The sequence below is a fragment of the Artemia franciscana genome, chromosome 9 (assembly GCF_032884065.1).
Source record: "Artemia franciscana chromosome 9, ASM3288406v1, whole genome shotgun sequence".
NCBI lineage: Eukaryota > Metazoa > Arthropoda > Branchiopoda > Anostraca > Artemiidae > Artemia > Artemia franciscana.
This window is the reverse complement of record NC_088871.1, coordinates 10,515,583-10,538,649: the sequence shown is the minus strand read 5'-3', so window position 1 is coordinate 10,538,649 and position 23,067 is coordinate 10,515,583. Positions and strand designations below refer to the sequence as shown.

Genomic DNA, 23,067 nt, shown 5'->3' with positions numbered 1-23,067 from the left:
CAGTGAATTTAGATTGATAGTTAACGAACAAAAAAAAAGATAAATCGCACTCTTTAACATTAGACACCAGAGTATGAGAAAAATGACAATAATTTCTACTTTGAGATAAATTTGCTACTAGGTTCACAGGTAAAACAGAAGAAATGTTTCGTTTCTGCTATTTATTATTAAAAAGAAACAGCAGCTTTACTTTAAACATTGGATAGTCTTAGGAAAGGAAGCTATATGCTTAGATCAAAGTCACAAGATATTAGAATTTTTTTCTTGACTGCATAATTTAACGATCTTGACTTATAGAAATAGTTTGAATCAGAATGAAGCTCAAGCAAAGAGAAACCCCTTGCTACGGCTTACATTCCAGGAGAAGCAGGCTTTAGACAAAGTTTGATTCCTCTTTTGTTAAGCTTCAATGTGAAAAAGCGTCTACGGAATCTATAAAATTACCAAGTAGAAAGGGGGCAGAGGTAGAATTTCTAGAAATATTCAAAGGAAATACCCGGGGCATATATGTATTAATGAAATTTTCCCTGACCTACAACAACATGATCACAAGTTTTTGAAAAGCCGTTCTTTCTTACTATTACCAAGTTCTGACAGTCAAGCTCGTCTATAATTCAAGACTTTGACTTCGGGCTTTAGATTTCGAAAGTTCTGAATACTACAGTCGAATACTACACGTAGCCAATAACAGTCGTAAATAGACGTTTCAAAATCCAACAGAAGCCGTTCTTTCTTACTATTATCAAGTTCTGACAGTCAAGCTCGTCTATAATTTAAGACTTTGACTTCGGGCTTCAGATTTCGAAAGTCCTGAATACTACAGTCGAATACTACACGTGGCCAACTACAGTCGTAAATAGACGTTTCAAAATCCAACAAAAGTTTGTTCCACCTTTATAAATTGCAGAAAACTTACCATTAGGCTTATTGGATTCGAGTGTGCTGTTGTGAGATCTGAGAGACTGAGATTTTCGCGTAAATACATCAAGGTCACTGTTGCGTTTTTTACTCAATTGATTTACAACCAGCTGTCGAATTCTCTCGATCACCTTACAGTGTTGCCTTAAAAAAGAATCATCCGTAGATGGTAAGAAAAGTAGAATTGATTTGGTAGCAGACAAGATATTAAAAAGCACATGCTTTTAGGTAACTGCCACGTGTAAAGAGTCAAAATCATAACAATTATATAATTCCGTTCATCATTTTTGTTTAATTGAGCATATAGTTATCTATACATTAAGCATACATTCAGCTAAGCTAATGCTTAATTTCAACTAAGTTAAATATTAACCAGTAACACGCAGCAGTGTTGTCTAAAAAGAATAACTCATAGGAGGTAGCAACAACAAAAGTGATAGACTCAAGTGATAATGATATGGTTAAAACAAAAGAAAGGATAAGATAGCAAGGTCATGTTTTACGGATGAGGGAAAGTGAATAGTCCATCGAGCCACAATTTTTGCCCATCCACCTGGGTGCCAAGCGAGAAAGAGGTTGTCCTCAAATGGGGTTGAAATAGGGCGTAAAAAAGATTTGAAGCAAATTGACACTTCGCGGGTGGAAGCAAAGAGTGAGGGTTTGAACAGATTGGGGTGAACGAGGAGTGCGCGAAGCTATGGTGGTCTCAGGTAGCTTGATGCTGTGTAAATTGGATTTCCATGGTTATTTCTACTTTAATCTACGTTTTGTCCCTAGTATTTTGGATGTATGTGAAATAATGTGTTTCGTCAATTCTTTTTCTTTTTGACTGTTTTTGCCAAAACCTTTCCCTCTAATTCCCCGATACAGTAAAGATGATTTTCCATAGCCAATGAAAATCATGATATTTGGGGGGTGGCCTTTTACCGACATAGGTGCGTAATAAATATTTATAAAGCTAAATGAATAGTCTAATAGTTTCTGTATCCTACTCCCCCAATCTCTAAAGGTATTGGACTTATTCAGTTTTACTTTAAGCCTTTCGCTTATTATATGATTCACCTGTTTTTTGTCACTTTTTTGCTATTTTTGAGAATTTTGTTGCTTTGATTTGCTCTTAGCACCAAACCTACCTTTTTGCATCGTGAATTCAATGCATGCGATAACCTTAACCGTAGCGGACATGACACAAAAAGAAAATGGATGAGTACAAAAACAAATTATCAAAACTTTAAATATACTGCTTTAAATATACTAAACTTCAAATATACTACGCAAACTGATCTCTATCTACCTCTTTCTGAAAGTACATCAGCTAATGAGACTAATTATGGACTCCAGTGGCAAGTGTAGTCAATCTCTTTCACTGCTCTCACTTGCATGCAACAGCTTTACATAAACTTAAAACAAAAAACGGACTTGTAACAAAATTGGACTTCTAAGGTATACAAGAAGACACTATTTAAGCATTTATAGTGAACTCTTAATAATAATAATAATAATAACAGTCTTTTATTACCTTAATAGACTATAGCTAGTAACGGACATCACACGGCAAGAAAATGGATAAATACAAAAAAAATTGTCAGAACTATACACACAATTTTGAAAAAGTTCCTCATTGTAGTGTTTAACACAGTACGGAACAAAGGACACCAGATACCGTTTCGATGCTTTTCAGGATGGAGATGACGAAGTGAGCTCTATGTATTTTTGACCAGTTACTTTACCAGTACCTTGTTGTCAGTTACCTTGACCAGTAATCAGTTACCTTGCTTTTTTTTCAACAAGTAATCAAAATTTCTGGATTTGGGATATAATTCGTGGATTTGGGTAATAAAATTCAGTTTAAACGATCAAAATAGTGCAAAAAGGTAGAAATGCCACGTCTGAGCTCTAAGACAAGCTCTAAGACATACCGTCCGAAATATTCTTTTCTTGTCACTTCTTTATTGCTTTAAGGTATCGTTTCTTAATACTTTTAGTATCCCCCCTTTTTTCCTTCACTGCTTTCAAAATCCCTTATAATATGTAAGGATTTGAGTTTAGTTATCATTTGTATCATCAGCAGGTTATATTAAGATAGTTATTAACTGATTTTATGTTCTAAATTTTTATTTTTGCGTTATATATCCGTTTGGTTAAAATCTATTAATTAACAAATGAAAGGGTTGTCTGTATGTAATTGCTGAATTTTGCCCGGCTGCAACCCCTTATCTATTGGAGCCCTTGCTCTCTCGTCATCTTTTTTTGGGGACAATATATGCTGTTTCGATGTTTTTAGAATGGAGAAATAAGGACCTGGCATGAAGAAGTAAGCCCTACGTGTTTTTGACAGACTGATTTGTGGTTCTTGAAAATTGTCTGGAATTGACCTTGATTGAAGTTTGATTTGAACTTGACACTGATTGAGGAAAGTTTCGTTTACCTGGCTCTACTACTTTCTTTAAAATGGTAAAGAAAGTTCGTCCAGAAAGAAAATTTTCTACTCTACTTATTATTTATGATTTCAGTTGCTTATTGTGCTGCTATTTATTTACTTACTATTTAATATTTAATATGTTGTATGTTATTCATCATTTGCTTATATTTTCTGTAATTAATAATGGATAGTTATTTTTTTTACTAATTATTAAATGGTTCTTGATAATTGTTCTGTGGTTTGTGGTAAAAAACTTGCTTATGACATAAGTGCATCTTTCAAAATAAATCATTTTCAAGTAATTGGCTCCCTTTTTTGATAATTGTATAAATGGTTCACTTTCTCCTTTTATTTTTAGCCAATATGTTAGTGTTTTTAAACTTTAAAGTTTTAATTTTGACATATCTATGTTGACGTAGATATCCGTTAAAAAGCAATCTATTTCTTATTGATTTTCTTGGATTTGAATCCAGATTTGGTTAGATTTAAGCATCCTAAATAAATTCACCTTTTTAAATTATCCTTCTCGTTCTGTAATTCTATTAAAATGGACTTTCGACGACTTTGCAACTCACTCATTGATTCTGAATTATTTCGCACTCTTGCCATATCCATTTTGATCGACTTCAACTCATCTTTGGCTAAATTTTTTTTGGTTGACCATTCATACTGAAGCAATAATAAATGCTGTCGGATCTCCTCACGAATCAGCTGACCCTTAAAGTACAACAAGAAAATAAATAATATAATAATTAGATAGTATAATACATACTAAATAATACGTAAAATACAAATACTAAATAATACAGTAAATCAATAATATAATAGCTACTGAATATTTAGAAAAAAAATAACTATCCATTGTTAATTACAGAAAATATAAGCAAATAATGAATAACATACAACATATTAGATGCTAAATAGTAAGTAAATAACTAATACTACAATAAGCAACTAAAATCATAAATAACAAGTAGGGTAAAAATTCTCTTTCTGAACGAACTTTCTTTAACTTTTTATAGAAAGTAGTAGAGCCAGGTACACAAAACTTTCTTCAATCAGTTTCAAGGTCAAATCAAGGTTCAAACTAGGTTAATTCCAGATAATTTTATGAAGTTTCATTAATCTAGGTCAATGATTTTCATCAAATATCAAAGAAAATATGACTAGAAAGCAATTTTTACGCTGAATGATATACAGAATAAGAAATCTAATGAGTAATGAAATGAAAGTTTACATATTTTCTCTCTCAGTTGCACTGGACTGTAAAAAATTTTTTTTTATCATAACATACACCATAATGCCGCTAAAACCATGTCCGCAAGCTGGGTTGACTACCAGGGCGGAGGATAGGGTGTCATACCGGGAGGGGAGAATCCCAAGACCTTAGAATAATATAGATCCAAATAAAATTTTTTAGTCAATCTTCAAACCCCTTAAAATAAAAGGATAATAAAAAAAAGAAAAAAAAATATAATAAGGAAAGAGCTAATAAAAAAAAACACCATAAATTACATATCTTCTTTCCTAACTGTGCTGTGCTGTGCATAAAAATATTATGACACAGACTATAATATCGCTAAAATCATGTCCGCAAGCAGGGTTGACTACCAGGGCGGAGGATAGGGTGTCATACCGGGAGGGGAGAATCCCAAGACCTTAGAATAATATAGATCCAAATAAAATTTTTTAGTCAATCTTCAAACCCCTTAAAATAAAAAGATAATAAAAAAAGAAAAAAAATATAATAAGGAAAGAGCTAATAAAAAAAAACACACCATAAATTACATATCTTCTTTCCTAACTGTGCTGTGCTGTGCATAAAAATATTATGACACAGACTATAATGTCGCTAAAATCATATCCTCAAGCAGGAGTGACTACCAGGGTCGAAGTTAGGGTTCCACAAAGGGAGAGGAGAATCCAGGGACCTTAGAGAAATATAGATCCGCTGATTAGAGAAATATAAATATAGACAAAGCTTTCGTCAATCTTCATACACGTTAATGGAACAGGATAATACAAAATAAAAAAAACTAAGAAGAAAAGGAATGATATAGAAAAAAAGAAAAAAAATTACCCACAGTCACAGTTTAGAAATATAAAGTCTTTCGGAGAGTGTAGATACTTAAAAGAACCAGCCATCATTTTTTCATATACAATCATTGTTATTTTTCAAAATCGAAGGAGGTGATCACAGAGAGAAGTATTATGATAAAAACACCCTATATACACATAATTTGTCCCATAAAACAACAATTTTTTGAAGAACCATAAACTCAAACCCATCTACCGTATAATCCTCCTGTCACCCTAAAAAGATTTGGATTGTATGCATCAAATGCTATAAGTCATTCGTTATAAGTAATCACAGTTCAAACATGGGGTACTGACAATTAACATTTCCTCTGTTGATAACTTTTGACACAGAATGAATTTCTAGATTTAATTGTCTGAGCACACTTTGAGCACTGTTGCCGTGAGGACTGGTAAGCAAAAAGTGTTTTTTTTTTCTCAGAATGGTACACACAGTCAAAATAAGTTTTGCACTCTAGGGAGATGATCACAGAGAAATATTACGTGGAAACATCCTAGATACAGATAGTATGGTCCAAAAGCAAAACTTTTTGGAGGAGCCTTAACCTCAGTTCACCCACCGTATAATCATCCTGTCAACCTAAAAAGGTCTAAACTTTTTGCGTCAAAAGCTACAAGTCACTCATTATAAGTAATTACAGTATAAAGAAGCAGAACTGAGAATTAATATTTCCTCTCTTGATAATTTTTGACCCAGAGTGAATTTCTAGGTCAACTCCTCTATGCACACTTTATAGTGGAGCGACAAACCTTTAAGAACCAGATGAATCATGCATTTTTTCAAGAAAGCATGAAAATTGGTATACATAGACTTTCGACTCCACTGAACAATACTGCAACTGGAGAAAAAAAAAAATTTGATCTCTAGAACATCGTGAATTGTCAAATGGGATTTTAATAGCCCAAGAGAGTTTTCAAGTAGGAAAAAATGATGCTGAACCCACTAGTCCTCTCACTTCTATCCTCAGATCATAAGAACGTCATCTAAACTTCGCGAAATGTCGAGAAAAATTCAAATGAGGGTTTTAATTGCCCAAGAAAGTCTTAAAATTGGTAAAAATGCAGCTGAGCCCAATAGTCGTTCCCTTTTGTCCTCGGATCACAAGAACATCATATAAGCGTCACAAAACGTCACCAAAAATTCAATTGAGGTTTTAATAGCCCAAGAAAGTCTTGAAATGGGTAAAAAAAAAAAATGCTGCTGAACCAACTAGTCTTCTCACTTTTACCCTCAGATCATAAGAGCGTCATCTAAACGACACAAAAATTCAAGTAGAGCATTAAAAGCCCAAGAGAGTCTTAAAATCGGTAGAAAATGCTGCTGAACTAACTTGTCGTTTTTCCTCAGGTCATAAGAAGGTCGTCTAAACGTCGCAAAATTTCGATCAAATGACGATTGCTCATATATTAGAGTCAGCAAATTAAAGCTGTGGATGAGGCTTCAACTATGCTAAAAATTCCTGGGAAGGGCAACAAAAAATTTCGTCAAAAAGCTGTATAAAGTCGCTTATCTTAAAAAAGGGTTTAGATAGCGCACGAAAGTCTTGAATGGATAAAAATGAGCTTCTGATTCCACTGGCAAAAAATGAGGTTTGGATCGCACTGGCCATTTTAGCATCGTATTAGAATCCATAAATCAGGATTGCAGACCTTAGTTTTCTTAAAATTGCAAGGATATGAGAAGATTACAATAGGTCAAATGACGTTCTGACGACGTAGTATGCGTAAAACAATAAAAAGTCAGAAATAGACCACACAAACTGATTCCAAGATTTGAAAATATATTTCAGAACACTGTGGATATGCCAAGTAACAGGAGTTCATTTTTTTTTTTTTTGAAAATAAGATGCCGGACAACGACTATACGAACTGATTCCAAGAATTTAAATTCCATTTCAGAACGTTGTGAATATGCCGAAACGTCAAGTGACGAATACTTTTCGCTCTGTACAAGAAAGCAATTGGGTGAATGAATAAATATTTTATTACAAGAGATCTGCCAACCCGAAGATCGAGAGCCATTTGCTACGAGGAAAGAACTTGTGTTGTGTTCTGACCGAATGATCCAACCGAAGCAAAAAAAAATTGTCAAAACTAAGATAAGCCAGCATAATTCAATTATCCAGAGAAACAGGTCAGGTTTCTTAAGTATATCTTAGCTTTTATGGTAATATATGAGTCATTTTTCAGTTTTCACGGTCATTTTCACTTGATTTGAAGAAATTGGCACCAACTTTGCCCCCTCCCCCAGGATTTTGACGAAATTACGCCACAGTGTAACACCACTTCTTCATTTGCAAACGTTGGTCGGGCTATAGGCTGGAATCTATGGCATATCTGCCCTGAGATATCATCATCGATGACTAGTGCAACCTAATGTGACATAGACATTGACAAGGACGTTGTTGTTGAACTCGAACGTTTTTTAATCCTTCTAAACCACAAGAGTCACGATGCTGATATCAATGAGGCTCGCAAAAACCTGTTTAGCCAAGGCCAATCAGTGAACCGAATTCCTCAAACGAAGGTAGCAATGCTTCAGCATATCCGACCCACTGTTTTCCCAGCCATAATCTGGAACCAGTCGCTTAGACGTGATCCACCTAGACTTGATCCATCAGAATGAGTATGGAAAGGAGACAAAGGCAGAAAATGGGTTCCACATTGGGGTGATTTACCAGAGGCATCTTTTGCCTGAAAGGATCTGACCAAGTGCAATGGTAAAAAAAATTTGTGTTCAAAGGTGCAAATACTTAATAACAAACCTGACATGCACTGCTAGATGTAGATCTAGCAGAAAATGTGCTCCTGCTTAAAGTTATTAATTTGTTGATAGGATTATTCAAAAGTTATTCGTTTCCTGCCAAACTTCAAACCAGGTGATGCTTTGTTTTTTAGAAATGATTCGAAGTTCATCTTTTTGCTAATTACAATGAATCTCACAAAGCACCTACGATTTTTTTGTGTAATGTCTCCGTTTATACATGAAAAGTCAACTTAAAACATGAAAAAGAGAAAATCAGTTTGATTGTAATAAAAATATTGATTCATTCACCCAATTGCTTTCTTGTACAGTCGAAAAGTATTTCCTACTTGACATTTTCGGCATTTCCAAAACGTTCTGAAATGTAATTTTAATCTTTTTAGTCAGTTTCTATAGTCGATGACTGGCTTCTTATTAAAAAAAAAGAAGGAAAAACTCAGCATATCCAACACGTTCTGAAACATAATTTTAATTCTTAGAATCCGTTCGTATACTCTTTGTCCGACTTTTTCTGTTTTATAACACATATTACATCGTCAGAACATCATAAAACCTATTTTAACCTTCTGATAGCCTTGCAATTTTAAGGAAACTGAGGTACAGAATCCTCATTAATGGCCTTTAATATGATGCTAAAATGCCAGTGCAATCCGAACTTCACCAGTCCGATCAGAAGCTCATTTTTACCCATTCAAGACTTTAATGGGCTATCTAAACCCTGTATTTAAGATAAGCAACGTTATACAACTTCTTGACGACGTTCTTTTCACCTAATTTGTTGCCTCCCTTTCAAGGAATTATGAGCAAAGTTGAGGCCTCATTGACGGCTTTAATTTACTGACTCTTATATATGAACAAATTGTATAATTGAAAAAAGCCCGACGTTTGGTAACACTTAGATGACCTTCTTGTGATCGGAGGATAAAAGGAAGACGACCAGTGGGTTTAACAGCATTTTTGCCCATTTATAGACTTTCTCGGGCTATCAAAACCCCATTTGACAATTTACAAGGTTTTGAAGAGGTTCTAGTTATAAAATTTGTTGACTCCATTTCCAGGATTGTTTAGTGCAGCCGAAAGTATATATCCACAAACTTATTTTGCTTTCTCTATAAAATACATGATTCTTCTGATTCTGAAACCTTAATTGCTCTACTACAAAGTGCGCTTAGAGGAGTTGAGCTAGAAATTCATTCTGGGTCAAAAATTATCAACAGAGTAAATTTTAAGATTTGAATAATTAATATTTTTAAAGACTTCAATACATTTTAAGACTTTCTTGGGCTATTAAAACCCCATTGACACTTCGTAACGTTATGCGACGTTCTAGTGATCAAATTTTTGACTCCAGGGATTTTTCAGGGCGGTCAAAAGTAAATTTCCATCATAGCCCCAGTATACGGTATGGGAAATTCAAATCTTATAGCCAAAAAGAAAAAAGAAAAAAAACAAAGACAAAGCAAGGGCGCATCCCGGATTTTTGTTCGAGGAGGGAGGGGGGTACAATAACTTAATCAAACGCATCACAAATTTGTTTATATACATTTTTTTACGCTTTTAAGAGTCAGATAAAACCTTCGGGATGAGGAGGAAGGGTCAAAGATATGCACACATATAGGCGTAGGGGGTGGGAGGAGGTTGTAGTTTTTGATCATTTTTAATAAAGTTCAGGTATTTAAAAAAATAAATAAATAAAGGCTAGGTAGAAAGAGCATTGAAAATCCAGAGCTTCTCTTGGTTCACACAGGCACTAACACATAATCAATATTCGGTTATTGAGGCAGTTTAGTTGCCAACAAAGAAATTTTTAGCTGCGTTCTCAAGCAAAAAAAAATCTAAAAAAAGTTCACTTCCATTAGCAAGTTTTTTGGCAATTTCTCTCAGCAACAGCCATGCAAATCGTTGTAAAGTTTTTTTTTTTTTTTTTTTTTTTTTTAACAACTGTAACAGTCATAAGAATCAAACTTATGAGAATATCGCGGCAATTGAAATTGCTCATTGACCCTATCCATAAAAATTGCCTACCACACCAATGTTTCCCAATTTGAACCTAGAGTTACCAGTTACCAATTGAAATTGCTCATTGACCCTATCCATAAAAATTGCCTACCACACCAATGTTTCCCAATTTGAACCTAGAGTTAGTGTTTACCAGTTTGAAGGATTCAGTGGTATAATTTTACCGAAAACTTTTCTTCTGAGAGTTTCACCCATTTGCAAAAGTAAACAAACTTTCTTGTGCCGTTTACTTTTACAGGTACCCCCAACCCTGGTGAAAAATTACCTGTTTGGAATCGAAGTAACAATATGGCTCACGATACAATAATCCTCGACCATTCAAATTTGGCTTTGCGATACGGGCTATTTTTACTAAATGAACTTTAAATCAAGTTCCACATGGTTTAAAGTTCATGATCGAAAAAAACCCACTATGATCGCTAATATATATAAATTACATTAATGAGCGATTTTAATAGCTGGTATGTCGAAGCAACATTACATCTTCCATGATTGTTGCTGTTATATTAAATAAAATCTAAACAGCAATGTAGATGGCTGTTGCGGTTGAAAAAATTTGAGGAAAAATTACACCGTTGCCAGATCAAAGGTGAATGTTGTTGCTTGACAAACATTGAAAAAACTAAATTCGATAAAATGAGTATTGCTATAGTGTGAACCTAAAGTAACGTATTCATACTGATAAAAAGAAAAGAATGGATATGCACGGATCATCTCGCGGAACCAATTTTATGATTGAACCTTAAAGTGTATTAACAGGCATTCTATTTGACATATTTTATATGCAACGGATCATAACTATTCCCAATCATAGAGAAGCAGCAAAACTTACATGCTCTAAAGGAAGTTGATCCAAAAGCTTTTCAAGCTTTGTAGCAAATAATTCGGTTTCAGAAGACGCAACTGAAGCATCGGTTACAGATGGCAGAGAGGTGCAGCTACTCTGAAAATCAGGCAGAAGAAAAAGGCCCTACAAGAATTGAATATTTGTATATTACATTTATACATGTAAAACCCTATATGTGGCGAAACCCTATATAGGCCAGTGTATTCTCCTGATGAGCCCTTATGTTGGGTGTTGCCTCTGAATTATTTGTCTATATTATTTTTTCTATTGTTTGGTAAATGACGATTTATACTTATTGACGACATGACTGCCTGTCCATGGATTATTCTTTATGGTTGATTGTGTGTGGCTATGCTGTTTGACCTATGTGATTGTATGGATGAGTAGGGTTAAGGCCTCATTCAAGTGCTGGTCTATATTAATCACTAATTTAGGAAAACAGTCTTCCTTTTCTCCTTCTGTCTCTTTTTTTTTTGTGTTTGTGCTGTTGCATTGGTGATTTCTCTTTTCATGATATATATTACATATATTATATATAAGTTGTAGATATCTATAGACATTTTTCTCAAAAAACAGCGCCATAATGTTTTTTTTGTTGAAAATTTGTATGTTAACATTTTCCGGTAAAAAAAAAGAAAAAAAAATAGGTAACGACTTCGGTTTAATTTCATTTCCCCCTAACAGCCACCTTAATATATTTTTCATGAATCTGAACAAGTTTAAAGATCCCAGTACACAAAATACTTGGAACAGATTTTATTTAGGCGGTAATCAGATGCCATAGCGAAAAAAAGGAGGAAGTGGATTCTTGGATAAAACTGGATGTAATGATAAGTGACTGGGATATTTAAATTTGTATGAAGCGATTGCTTGATTAATTAGACACCTTACTTAATGTTATCAATTAGCCACTTTGATTAACACTATTTAACAGAAATAGTCAACTGAAATTAGAAGGAGAATGCCAAGAGAGCGATAATTTGCAACTCAACATGTTATTATTCTGGAATGGATTTTTAGTAAAGTAAGTTTATTTTTCCTCTGTATAGTTCAGACGCACCGACTCACCAAAATGTTTGGGATTTTAATTTTAGGGAGTTTAGACGCAAGACATTTTTCACTGAATTGATTTCTTCAACAGAATCCCCACAATGTACATACACAAGATTTTAACCCGGAGGTGGCACGTATTTAGGAGTGAGACACAACTTCGTAAAAATGTGAATTAAGCGGAAAATGGTGGATATTGGAGGACAAATTGCAGAAATCTCAGCATTTTTGAGTGGCCATAAGTTTCAAAATTATGGCTTTTTTAAATTATGGCAAAATTATATCAAGCGGAAAATGGTGGATACTGGAGGAAAAATTGCAGAAATCTCAGCATTTTTGAGTGGCCATAAGTTTCAAAATTATGGCTTTTTTAAATTATGGCAAAATTATATCAAGCGGAAAATGGTGGATACTGGAGGACAAATTGCAGAAATCTCAGCATTTTTGAGTGGCCATAAGTTTCAAAATTATGGCTTTTTTAAATTATGGCAAAATTATATCAAGCGGAAAATGGTGGATACTGGAGGAAAAATTTTTTTTTTTTTTTTTTTACCGAAATCCTGACTTTTGTACATAGGATAAGCTATTCCAAATATATCTTGGGATGCATCTTATGATTTTTTTATGGGACGTTCAACATATGGGGATATTTTATTTTGTGTTTGGTTCCATTTTTGTAGTTCGTTAAACCCCTTGACACTTTTCACAAGCAGCCCAGCATTAGAATAAGATCTTTCAGCCTCTGCACTTATCAGGGATGCCAATTGGAGAACAATTGACCCCTATAATTTGAGAAATACCTTCCTATCTTCGAATCTCTGTAAAAAAAAAGGAAAAATACTCTTCCCCATCCTATATTTTAGTGAGTTGGCATTACTGATCCCTGGTAAATCTTAAGTTAAACCTAGAAAAATTACAAGTGAAGATTTTTTCTTGTGTAAATCAGGGTATGGGATTTGTATCTATTTCTTTCAGCGAGGCTTCCCCGACTGTAAAAGCGAATAATCTATAGGTTTATGTTTTTACGAGTATTTTATGTCAAAAATTTGTTGTTTTCCCTTTTTTTGCTCATATTAGGACTATGTGTGACTGTTTTTTTCTTCTTTTTTTTACACCGGATTTATATGCCAAATATATAAAACATATTCCTACTTTGAACAGCGCAATTACACTTGCGCAAAATGCTAGATCCAGTACTATTGATTTGATTTGCTTTTATGCTGGGGAACTAATACCGAAGTAAAAAAAAAAAAGAAACACAAACAAAAAACAGGTACATCTTCTTCATAAAAAATGTACCAAAATTAATGTTTTTTATTTTGGATAGGATTTTCACCAACGACAAAGATTGGACAAGAAAAAAGAAAATACTTCTTTTCCAGCATTTAAGTTTCTTTTTTTTTTTTTTTTTTTTTTTTTTTTTTTTTTTTTTTTTTTTTTTTTTTTTTTTTTTTTTTTTTTTGTAAAGAGATTCCAGTGCCCAACTATGAGTGATATATCCTATTATATCTTCCCGTTCGGCAAATTAACTTAAGTATCCAATACTACTATCAAAAGTCATGTTCAAACGGATAAACTGGTATAATCAGACTTGAAAATTTAGGCCTAGAAACCCACCTGCATTGGTTTATTTTCAATGACTGCCCAGCAGGAGCTGAACTACTGCATTTTATTACACTGTCATATGGCACTTGTGATGAGGCCGGAAGAGCAAAGAGCCAAGAGCTCATATGGTATGAGCTCTAACAAAATTCTAAGAATCAATAGATTGATTTAAAAGGAAAATCAGAGGCTTAATGCCGGTCGGAATTTAAAATAAGAGCTCTGAGACACGAGGTCCTTCTAAATATCAAAATTCATTAAGATCTGATCGCCCACTCGTATGTTAAAAATACATCATTTTTTCTAATTTTTCCTCTTTTTTCAGCCCCCCCCCAGATGGTCGAACCGGGGAAAACGACTTTAGAAAGTCAATTTGTGCAGGTCCCTGACACGCCTACCAATTTTCATTGTCCTAGCACGTCCAGAAGCACCAAACTCGCCAAAGCACTGGACACCCTAACTCCCCCAAGGAGAACGGATCCGGTCTAGTTACATCAATCACACATCTACTACATTTGTTTTTACTACCCACCAAGTTTCATCCCGATCTCTCCACTCTAAGCGTTTTAAGAGATTTCCAGTTTCCCCCTCCCAACTCCCCCCTATGTCACCAGATCTGGTCGCGATTCAAAAAAAGAGCTCTGAGACATGGGTTCCTTCTAAATATCATATTTCAATAAGATCCGGTCACCCGTTCTTAAGCTTAAATACCTAAACTTTTCTAATTTTTCCAAATTAAACCCCCTCCCAACTCACCCAAAGAGAGCGGATCCATTCTAATTATGTCAATCACATATTTAGAACTTGTGCTTATTCTTGCCATCAAGTTTCATCCCGATCTCTCCACTCTAAGCGTTTTCCAATATTTCCGGTTTCCAAGATTTCTGTTTCCCCCCTCCAACCCCTATGGCTCCGGATCCAATTCGAATTGAAAACGGAGCATCTGAGACATAAAATCTTGCTATATATCAAGTTCCATTAAGATGCGATCACCCATTCGTAGGACAAAGATACCTCAATTTTCACGTTTTCCAAGATTTCCGGTTTCCCCCTCCAACTCCCCCCAATGTCACCATATCTGGTCGGGATTTAGAATAAGAGCTCTGAAGCACAAGATCCTTCTAAATATCAATAATATCTGAACCTGAATCTAAGATCTTCTAAATTTCATTAAGATCTGATCATCTGTTCGTAAGTTACAAATACCTCATTTTTTCTAATTTTTCGGAATTACCCCCCCCCCCCCCCCAGCTCCCCCAAATAGCACAGATCCAGTCTGGTTATGTCAGCCACGTATCTTGAACTTGTGCTTATTCTTCCCACCAAGTTTCGTCCAGATCTCTCCACTCTAAGCCTTTTCCAAGATTTCCGGTTCCCCGGCCCCAACTCCCCCCAATCGTACTAGATCCAGACAGGGATTCAAAATAAGATATCTAAGTTACGAGGTCCTTCTATACATGAAATTTCATTAAGATCCGATCACTCCTTCGTAAGTTAAAAATACCTCATTTTTTCTAATTTTTCAGAATTAACCCTTCCCCCAACTCCCCCAAAAGCGGATCCGTTCCGGTTATGTCAATCATGTATCTATGACTTGTGATTATTTTTCCAACCAAGATTCATCTCGATCCCTCCACTCTAAGCGTTTTCCAAGATTTTAGGTTTCCCCCTCCAACTCCCCCCAATGTCACCGAATCCGGTCGGGATTTAAAATAAGAGCTCTGAGACACGATATCCTTCTAAATACCAAATTTCATCAAGATTCGATCACCTGTTCGTAAGTTAAAAATACCTCATTTTTTCTAATTTTTCCGAATTAACCGTCCCCCCACTCCCCCCCCCTCAGATGGTCGAATCGGAGAAACGACTATTTCTAATTTAATCTGATCAGGTCCCTGATATGCCTGCCAAATTTCATTGTCCTAGCTTATCTGGAAGTGCCTAAACTAGCAATACCGGGACAGACAGACAGACCGACAGAATTTGCGATTGCTATATGTTACTTGGTTAATACCAAGTGCCATAAAAACAGATGCTGCACAAATTTTTATTATTATCGCATATTAAAGATGTTTAAAACAATGGATTTGATTAAACATAAAGTAATGTTATTCCATAGTATAATGGAGATGCTGATGTATTTTTATTAGTCACTCTTTCTTATGGTGAGCGATGTTACCAGCAAATCGACTACGGTAACCCAAAAGGTATCAACTGACACTTAATACCTAACTCAGATTTATATCCAGCACTCTTAGTAAGAGCCAGCTGGCTTTACGCACGAGACATGGACAAAAAGAAAAACATTACCCAAAATATACTTAAGAAAACAAGATTTATTTGCGTTAAACTTTTTTGTTACTTTATAAATCTTATGAGCAGCTTCTGCAAGTTCTTAACATACTGTGTTCAATTCAAACCGAACAGATCCATAATTTGGAGGGCGAAGGTATGTGTAACGGTTAGTTTTTAGGAAAGAACATAGGTTGCATTTAAAATGAGGTGCCATAGTGAAAAAAAAAGAACCATACACTACCATCTCTATTTTGTACAGTGAAAAACATGTAATGCCATCTGTTAACTATGTGCCCCTGGACAATACTTATAGCATGGGCTGGGTTATCATCATATACTCAACAGTCTAGGAGGAAATACAAAAGAAATCATCCTCCCCTTGAAGTGCTTTGGGTTAGTCTATTTTACAATACTGAATTTAGGACATGAACATTGAAGCAACCAAAATAGCAACTTGACAATCTATTGACCCCAAATTACAGTTGAAATTTTACCCTTTAATGCCAGATTAATTCTCTCAATTAGTTATTAAAATTAATAATCCTCTCAACTTATATAAAAGGATCTGCTAGCTAATGAACAATAATACTGTCGAACATTATTGAACTATCCAACGGTTATTGGAAGGTTTGACCATGTGTTGAAAATACGAAACTTGGATTGTTAGGTGGAGTTTTTCCCATCTTTTCTGGAAGATTTTTTTTTGGAGGGGGGGGGAGGAGAGAATCATGTCTATCGGAAAATTTTAGGGGATTCTCCCTATTGAAAACAATATTAATGACGCTATAATTTTGCAATCATTCCAATTTTTTTTTTTTTAATGGAAGGGGGGCTTCGAACTGAAGCTAAATCAGAAACCCAAGGGTAGTAAAAAATGGACGCGCAGCCATAATAATTTCAGAAGGAAATATCACACGCTTGTTGGTCAACAAGGAGTTAGTCTACAAGCATGTAAATATATATTTAAAAAAAGAGCACTTACTCTAGCAGCTTTTTCGACCCTCTGTGACGCATCTAGTATTTGTTTAACTGCAAAATTAAGCTTGCAATCCTCTTGAATATTCGCTTGAACTGCAACATTTGTTGAACTGTTTCTTCTAGATGGCATTTGCGTTGCGATATCTTGCAAGACGTTACTTGATTTTTGATTATTATCACTATACAATCTGGAACGGCCGATAACTAAAGGAGAATAATTTTGAACCGCAACATAGTTGATTTGAGGTTGGTTGGGCACAAATCCACAAACATCATCTGCACCATTTATGTGTTTTGTACCAAAGGAATTGACAGAAAAACAACTCCTCTCATTGTTGATGGCAAAATTCTCGTTGCCTTTATTGATCAAAGATGATTCATCATTTTCAGCTCTATCCGGGAGATCTTTATTCTTTAAATATGTAAAATCGTGATTAGATTGAGAGCTAATAGCAGGATCTCCTACCCTTGAAACATCCTCTTGAGAGGGAAGTTTCAAAGAAGTCTTTTTTAGCTCACGAGATCCGTTTATTGTATTAAAATCACTTTCACCGCAAGATATATTATTTCGATTTCTATTGGCGGTCGAACTCCTACGACTCTGATTTCTTGTTCTTCCAGATCCGGAGCTTATATCCTTTACAGGAGAAGATACTACAATCGTTTTTCTTGAGCAAGACCCAGATTTAATGCTAGACGGTGCTAAATCGGGTGATGTGGATCTGCTTGTTGGAAGTCTTTCAGTATCAACTTGTGAAATTGTGGAAAGTGACAAGCTACTTAGGCCTCTACTTGTATTTTCGTCAAAATCCGACGAATAACTGTCATCTTTATTGGAGTAAATAGGTTGTACATCAAGGAACGTATTTGTATAATTTTGAATAATGCTTTCCAGTGGGCCTTCAGATATTGTAGTCCCTATTGATAATTTTGTACTTTCATCATTAGATAATAATGAATCTTTACGTACAGTTGAAAGTGTTTTGTCATGAGCAATGATTTTTCTTTTTTGTTCTGTTTCTTTTTCGTCTTCTTCTTCAATACACGAACTACAACTGTCAGAATCTTCATCCAACTTATTATCCGTAGCACTTTGCTCCTTATTTATCAGTGAATGACTTATAATTACTTTCTGTTGAACTGCTTCTTGGTCAACTAAACCATTTTTTAATTCGTTTGATGAACATGAGGCAGGAAATCGGGAATAATTATCAGGTATTTTAGTCTTGTCGAGTAAAGCACCACCTTCTGGTCGCTCTTTATTGCTAACGATGTTGGATCCAGCTATTTTAGCGGTTAAAGAGCCATCCACTGAAGTAAGTAACTTGGTATTGTTTTCTCTTTTATCTATTTGAGATAGTTTACTAATGAAGTTCCCTTGGGCTACTTGTTGGTCAATAACACTACTTTTGGATGCATTTGGCGATTCAGAAGCACGAAATTCCTTTGGTATTTGGAGATAGCCATTAGGCACAGTAACACTGTCCAGTAAAATACTATTCTCGGGACACTCTTGATTGCTAATATTGTTTAATTCAACTTCTTCAGCAACTAAGTCTACCAAACTAGGTGTATTAAGAGTGGTTTCTAATTTACGTCTTGGAGAGATGTTCGTCATAGGATTTTCTTTAGCCACTTGTTGGTCAGCCACAACACTTCGTATTCCATTTGATGAAAATGAAGTACAAAAATCCTTTGAAACTTGGGGATAATCATTTGAGTTCACAACATTGTCCAACAAAACACTATCCTCTGACTTTTTTTGATCCTTTAATTTGACTTTTTCAGTGTTGAAAGAACAATCGATTGAACTAAAGGATTTGAGGTCCCTTTTCAGGAGCGAAACTTTTGCAGATATATTGTCCTCAGGAAGGGTGTTTCCTGTATCAGCAGATACATCTAAAGACGAAGATGAGTGTTTTATTGCATCTAGGATATTGTTAATATCGTTGATGACTGAGCTTTTTTCTGTAGCAGCTTTACACGCAATATTTTCACTTGAAATATTCTGATTCTTTGTTTCTTGGATCTTTAGTAATTTTATTTCACTGTTTTGGTCAACAATATCTCTACCTGATTCGGGTGTATTTACATCTTTTTCTTGTACACTTAGAGAAGGTTGTACATAGTCGTTTAATGTCACATCTTTGTTCCTTTTATCGGAGTCACCCATTTGTATACAGAGATCGGTGCAGAAAAACGGGTGGTTTATATCTTTAACCCCTTCAATGTCATTATTTGCTTGAAATAATTCTTTCTCGTCACAAATGTCTTTTGGGTTTACTTGTCTGTTTAAGTTAAATTTCTGTTTTTGCTCAAATTTTTGCTTGAAAGCATGAAGCACTTTTTCCATCTTTTTAATCTCAACAGAAAAGTTACTATCACCATCTACATTTTTACTTACTGTTTTACTAACCGTGATGGATGAAACTTGCACACAAACTTTTTCTTCTGCTAAGCTATGAATGCGACTATAGCCAGATTCTTGATTTTCGGATTGCAGTTTTCGGATCTCTTCGTCACGACGAAGGTATTCATTGGTAGATAATCCATTGGACTCGAGACGAGGCCGATAAGGCTCTCTATTTAGCTCTTTTTGACTCGAAGTAGCAAGAAAGCCATCACCCCGACCCAAAACTAGAGGGTTTTTTGTTGTATCAGTGTGAAAAATATTGTACAGCTCTTTAGTTGACTCAATAGGCATTTCAAGCATGAATACATTCGGTTTTACACTCGGAATACTTTCCAGCTTCTGTTTCGGGATAAAAGATAAAGAAACATGCTTCTTATTTGGGGTATAGGAGCGCAAGCTTTTGGTGAAAACCAAATCTTCTGCTTGAATAGGTACACTGTTTGTTTTTATGGTCACAGGAGGGTGGCGTTTTGTGGGTGTGGTGTGAAAAGCAGACATAGGTGCAGCTTTTTGAGGAGATGTATTTTGAGGAGACACAGTCTTCAGCCTGGCCAAGGATGCTACTTGAAGACAAGTTCTTGGGGGCCTTTTCTTGAAAGTGTCAGTTGCCAGAGGCCTCTTTGATGTGCTTTTTAGTCGGTCAGCCTACAGAAACATGGAAAAATAAATTTAAAAAAAGATCACAATAAAATAAGACAAATAAGCCAAATATATCAGACAATTGTACATAAAATGCGAAGGGACTGAATAGAACAAAAGAAAAGAAGAACTTGATGACAAGGATTATTACGGTTGCTCGAATATTTTAAAAGAAATTGGCAATAGTAGAAAACAGAAATATTTCGTTTAGGTTTCCAACTTCGATGAAACCACCAAAGGAAAAACTCAAAATGAATACTGAGAATCTCCCATACCATTCAATACTTCCATACAAAAAAAAGGAAGAAAAACACAATTTTCAATACCTCATTGAAAAGAATTACTTCTTTTAATATACCTTTTAAAAGTCTCACTTTTTAAAAGGTACAATAAATAGATCTGCAAATTATTTCTAGGTGGAAAATATTTTTTAATAGTGACAAGAATGACAGAGAGAAAGAAACAGATGGGAAGAGAAGGCAGGGAAAGGTGGAGGAGGAGCATCACACGCTGAGATTACGAAAAGGGGGTGATCTAGGCAAGTTCTACAAGATACAAGTTCTGGAACAAGTTCAAAAACAAAACATAAAAACCCAGAGATTTCAGTAGTAAGTAAAACTTAGATATGGAATAAGTCGTTGCTCAAAATAAATACTACTTTACCTGAAAGCTGCTGGTTGGCCTAATTCAGCGGAATTGGTCAAATTGTCTTTGGAATCCCCGAATTGGTCTGAAATACTCCTTTTGAAAAAATATTTTAAATAGCGACCCAAAAATAGACTTTTCTTGATGTGTTGGTAACCCCCCACCCACTCCCCCTATGACAATTACTTCGATGGCTCTTTTATTCGCTTTGTGTATTCAGGTTATTTTTTGTGTGTGTGTTTTTCCTCATAATTTTTCTTTCTCTATTTGCCGTTATTTTTTATACTTCCCTTTACTCTAATTATAGCTTATGGGAGGTTTTCTCCAAAATAATACACTTTTCCTAATCTGTGCACTAAACATAGGCTTAACAAGTTTTGCTACCTTTTTTCGAAGAAAAGCAAAATCCTAATTGTTTGATAACACTTTAAACTGACAGAAAAAAAAGAATTTAAATATAGAATAAGGTCCTTTAGTGGAAGCGTTACTGGGTGTTCGCTAGCCACAACACTTTGTAGAGATCCATGTAAAAGTTTCCCCCTGTTTAAATGAACCCCCGTTCAAATGGGCCCGTGCAACTAAACCCGTTTAACTGAACCCTCGTTCAACTGAACGTCCATATAACTCAACACTATTCAGCCCAACTCGTGTGCAACTCAACCCTATTCAACTGAAACTTCGTTTGACGACGTTTCAGCGGAGACTGAAATATTCAACGGAGATAGCACTAAACCTTAGTTCAGCTTGTTCTCCGCTTAACTCCACCCCATTTAAACTAACCCTTATGCATCTTAACCTCCGTTTACCTTAATCCTCATAGAACTCAACCGCCATTTAAGTCAAACCCTGTTTGATTCAATTCAACCCAATGCCTGGGAATAAGTTTGAACTAGTAGTGATTAGAAGCTCAGAATTTGCTTCAAGCTTCGGTCGCTGACTGAGCATTATAATTAGCTTTTTATAGTTAACTATAAAGAAGCATTATAATTAGCTATAATTGGCTTCTTTTAAAATGTGTGAATGGGCAGGACGGAGGGTTAGGCTTATATTGTAATAGGACGTAGTCTCTAGTCTAGGAATACATAATAGTAAAAAATATTTGAAGAAAAAAGGAGAGGTGTAGGGAAGAAACCAAAGTTTTAAAGGCTTAAAATTTTTGCTAAAAAAATAACTTCTAAAATTAGATTACACTGGTAGCAATTATTATACTTTGAAGCAGCTTTGAATAGTGAATAAACTGTCTTTTTATTTAAAACCTTTGGGTGAGGTATGCTATATAACATCAAAATCAGTCACCCGTTAATGCACAACTTTATTGGGTGGAGGAAATAAAATCGTTTATCCAGAGATCAACACCATAACCTATATCAACATCCCTACGATGTTCTAGTGACCCGCTAGTTTTGAAGAAAAAAAGAAAGAAAAAGAAGACACGTCCGGATATCATGCTCTTTTTCGAAATTTCCAAGAATTTGTTTCGAAATTAGTTTCAGTGTTGAGATGAAAAATAAATAGCATCTATCGTTAACGAATAAACAATTTGTTTCCCTTGGTAGTTTTTTCCAAAACTCTTCTTCCACTTCCAAATGAAACTAGGAAGGGGAGTACTCAAGAGGAGATTAAAACACCATTTTATGGGTTTCTATCAAGAGAGATTTCAGTGATAGACCTTTTATGGTCTCAAGCATTTACAATCCAAAAACGACACTAAAAATACATTTTGGTGCCATAAGGCATTTTATGAGGGTATTGTCATAACTAATTGTAGCAGATAGGAAATTTGCTACAGCAAAATTATAAAATAGTACTTAAATGTGATTAAAATCTTTCATATGGACAAGTGACCTATTACAAGCAGAGAGAAAAAAAGGAGACTTACCAGCAATACCAGCTCTTTCAAAAATTCCCATAAATTTGTTCCGAAATAGACTTTTCCTATTAAGATGAATCCAAATAATAGCTATCAGTCCTGAATTGATTAATGGCAAATTTTTCTTACGAGACAAAGTTTTTCTTTAAAATGTGTTTTATGCTTTTGACTAATATGGGTCGTGATTTTCTCTGTACTAGATTGCAGCTATTGTCAAAACCATGATATTTAAGTTTCAAATGAAATACTTTGCTATTTTCAAATACATGAGACAGAAGAATGATTTTGTTTTTTAGAAGGGGGGATGGATAAGCATAACAGCAAAAATGAAAAAAATGAATAAAGACCATTTCATTTAAGTCAACTTTTAACACTTCCGAAAAAACTGCCTGAATTACATTTTCTACTTATATTGTTGCTTTGAAGAGGATTGAGCTGATTAGGGGTTGATCTAAATAGAGTTGGGTTAGACGTAAGCTGAGTTGAACGAGGACTGAGTTAAATGAGT

At 34.9% G+C, this 23,067-nt stretch overlaps 1 protein-coding gene across 2 annotated transcripts in view; it reads right to left on the bottom strand.

Annotated features, from left to right (window-relative positions):
* Positions 1 to 23,067, bottom strand: part of LOC136030986 (uncharacterized) — an 80,303-nt gene that overhangs the window by 24,983 nt on the left and 32,253 nt on the right. For both annotated transcript variants that reach the window (XM_065710142.1, XM_065710143.1), the window contains exons 4-7: positions 16,997 to 20,050; positions 11,053 to 11,190; positions 3,849 to 4,057; positions 917 to 1,062 (exon numbers count right to left, since the gene is read on the bottom strand). In XM_065710142.1, the coding sequence (XP_065566214.1) occupies positions 917 to 1,062; positions 3,849 to 4,057; positions 11,053 to 11,190; positions 16,997 to 20,050 (3,547 nt within the window). The remainder of the gene's footprint in view (positions 1 to 916; positions 1,063 to 3,848; positions 4,058 to 11,052; positions 11,191 to 16,996; positions 20,051 to 23,067) is intronic.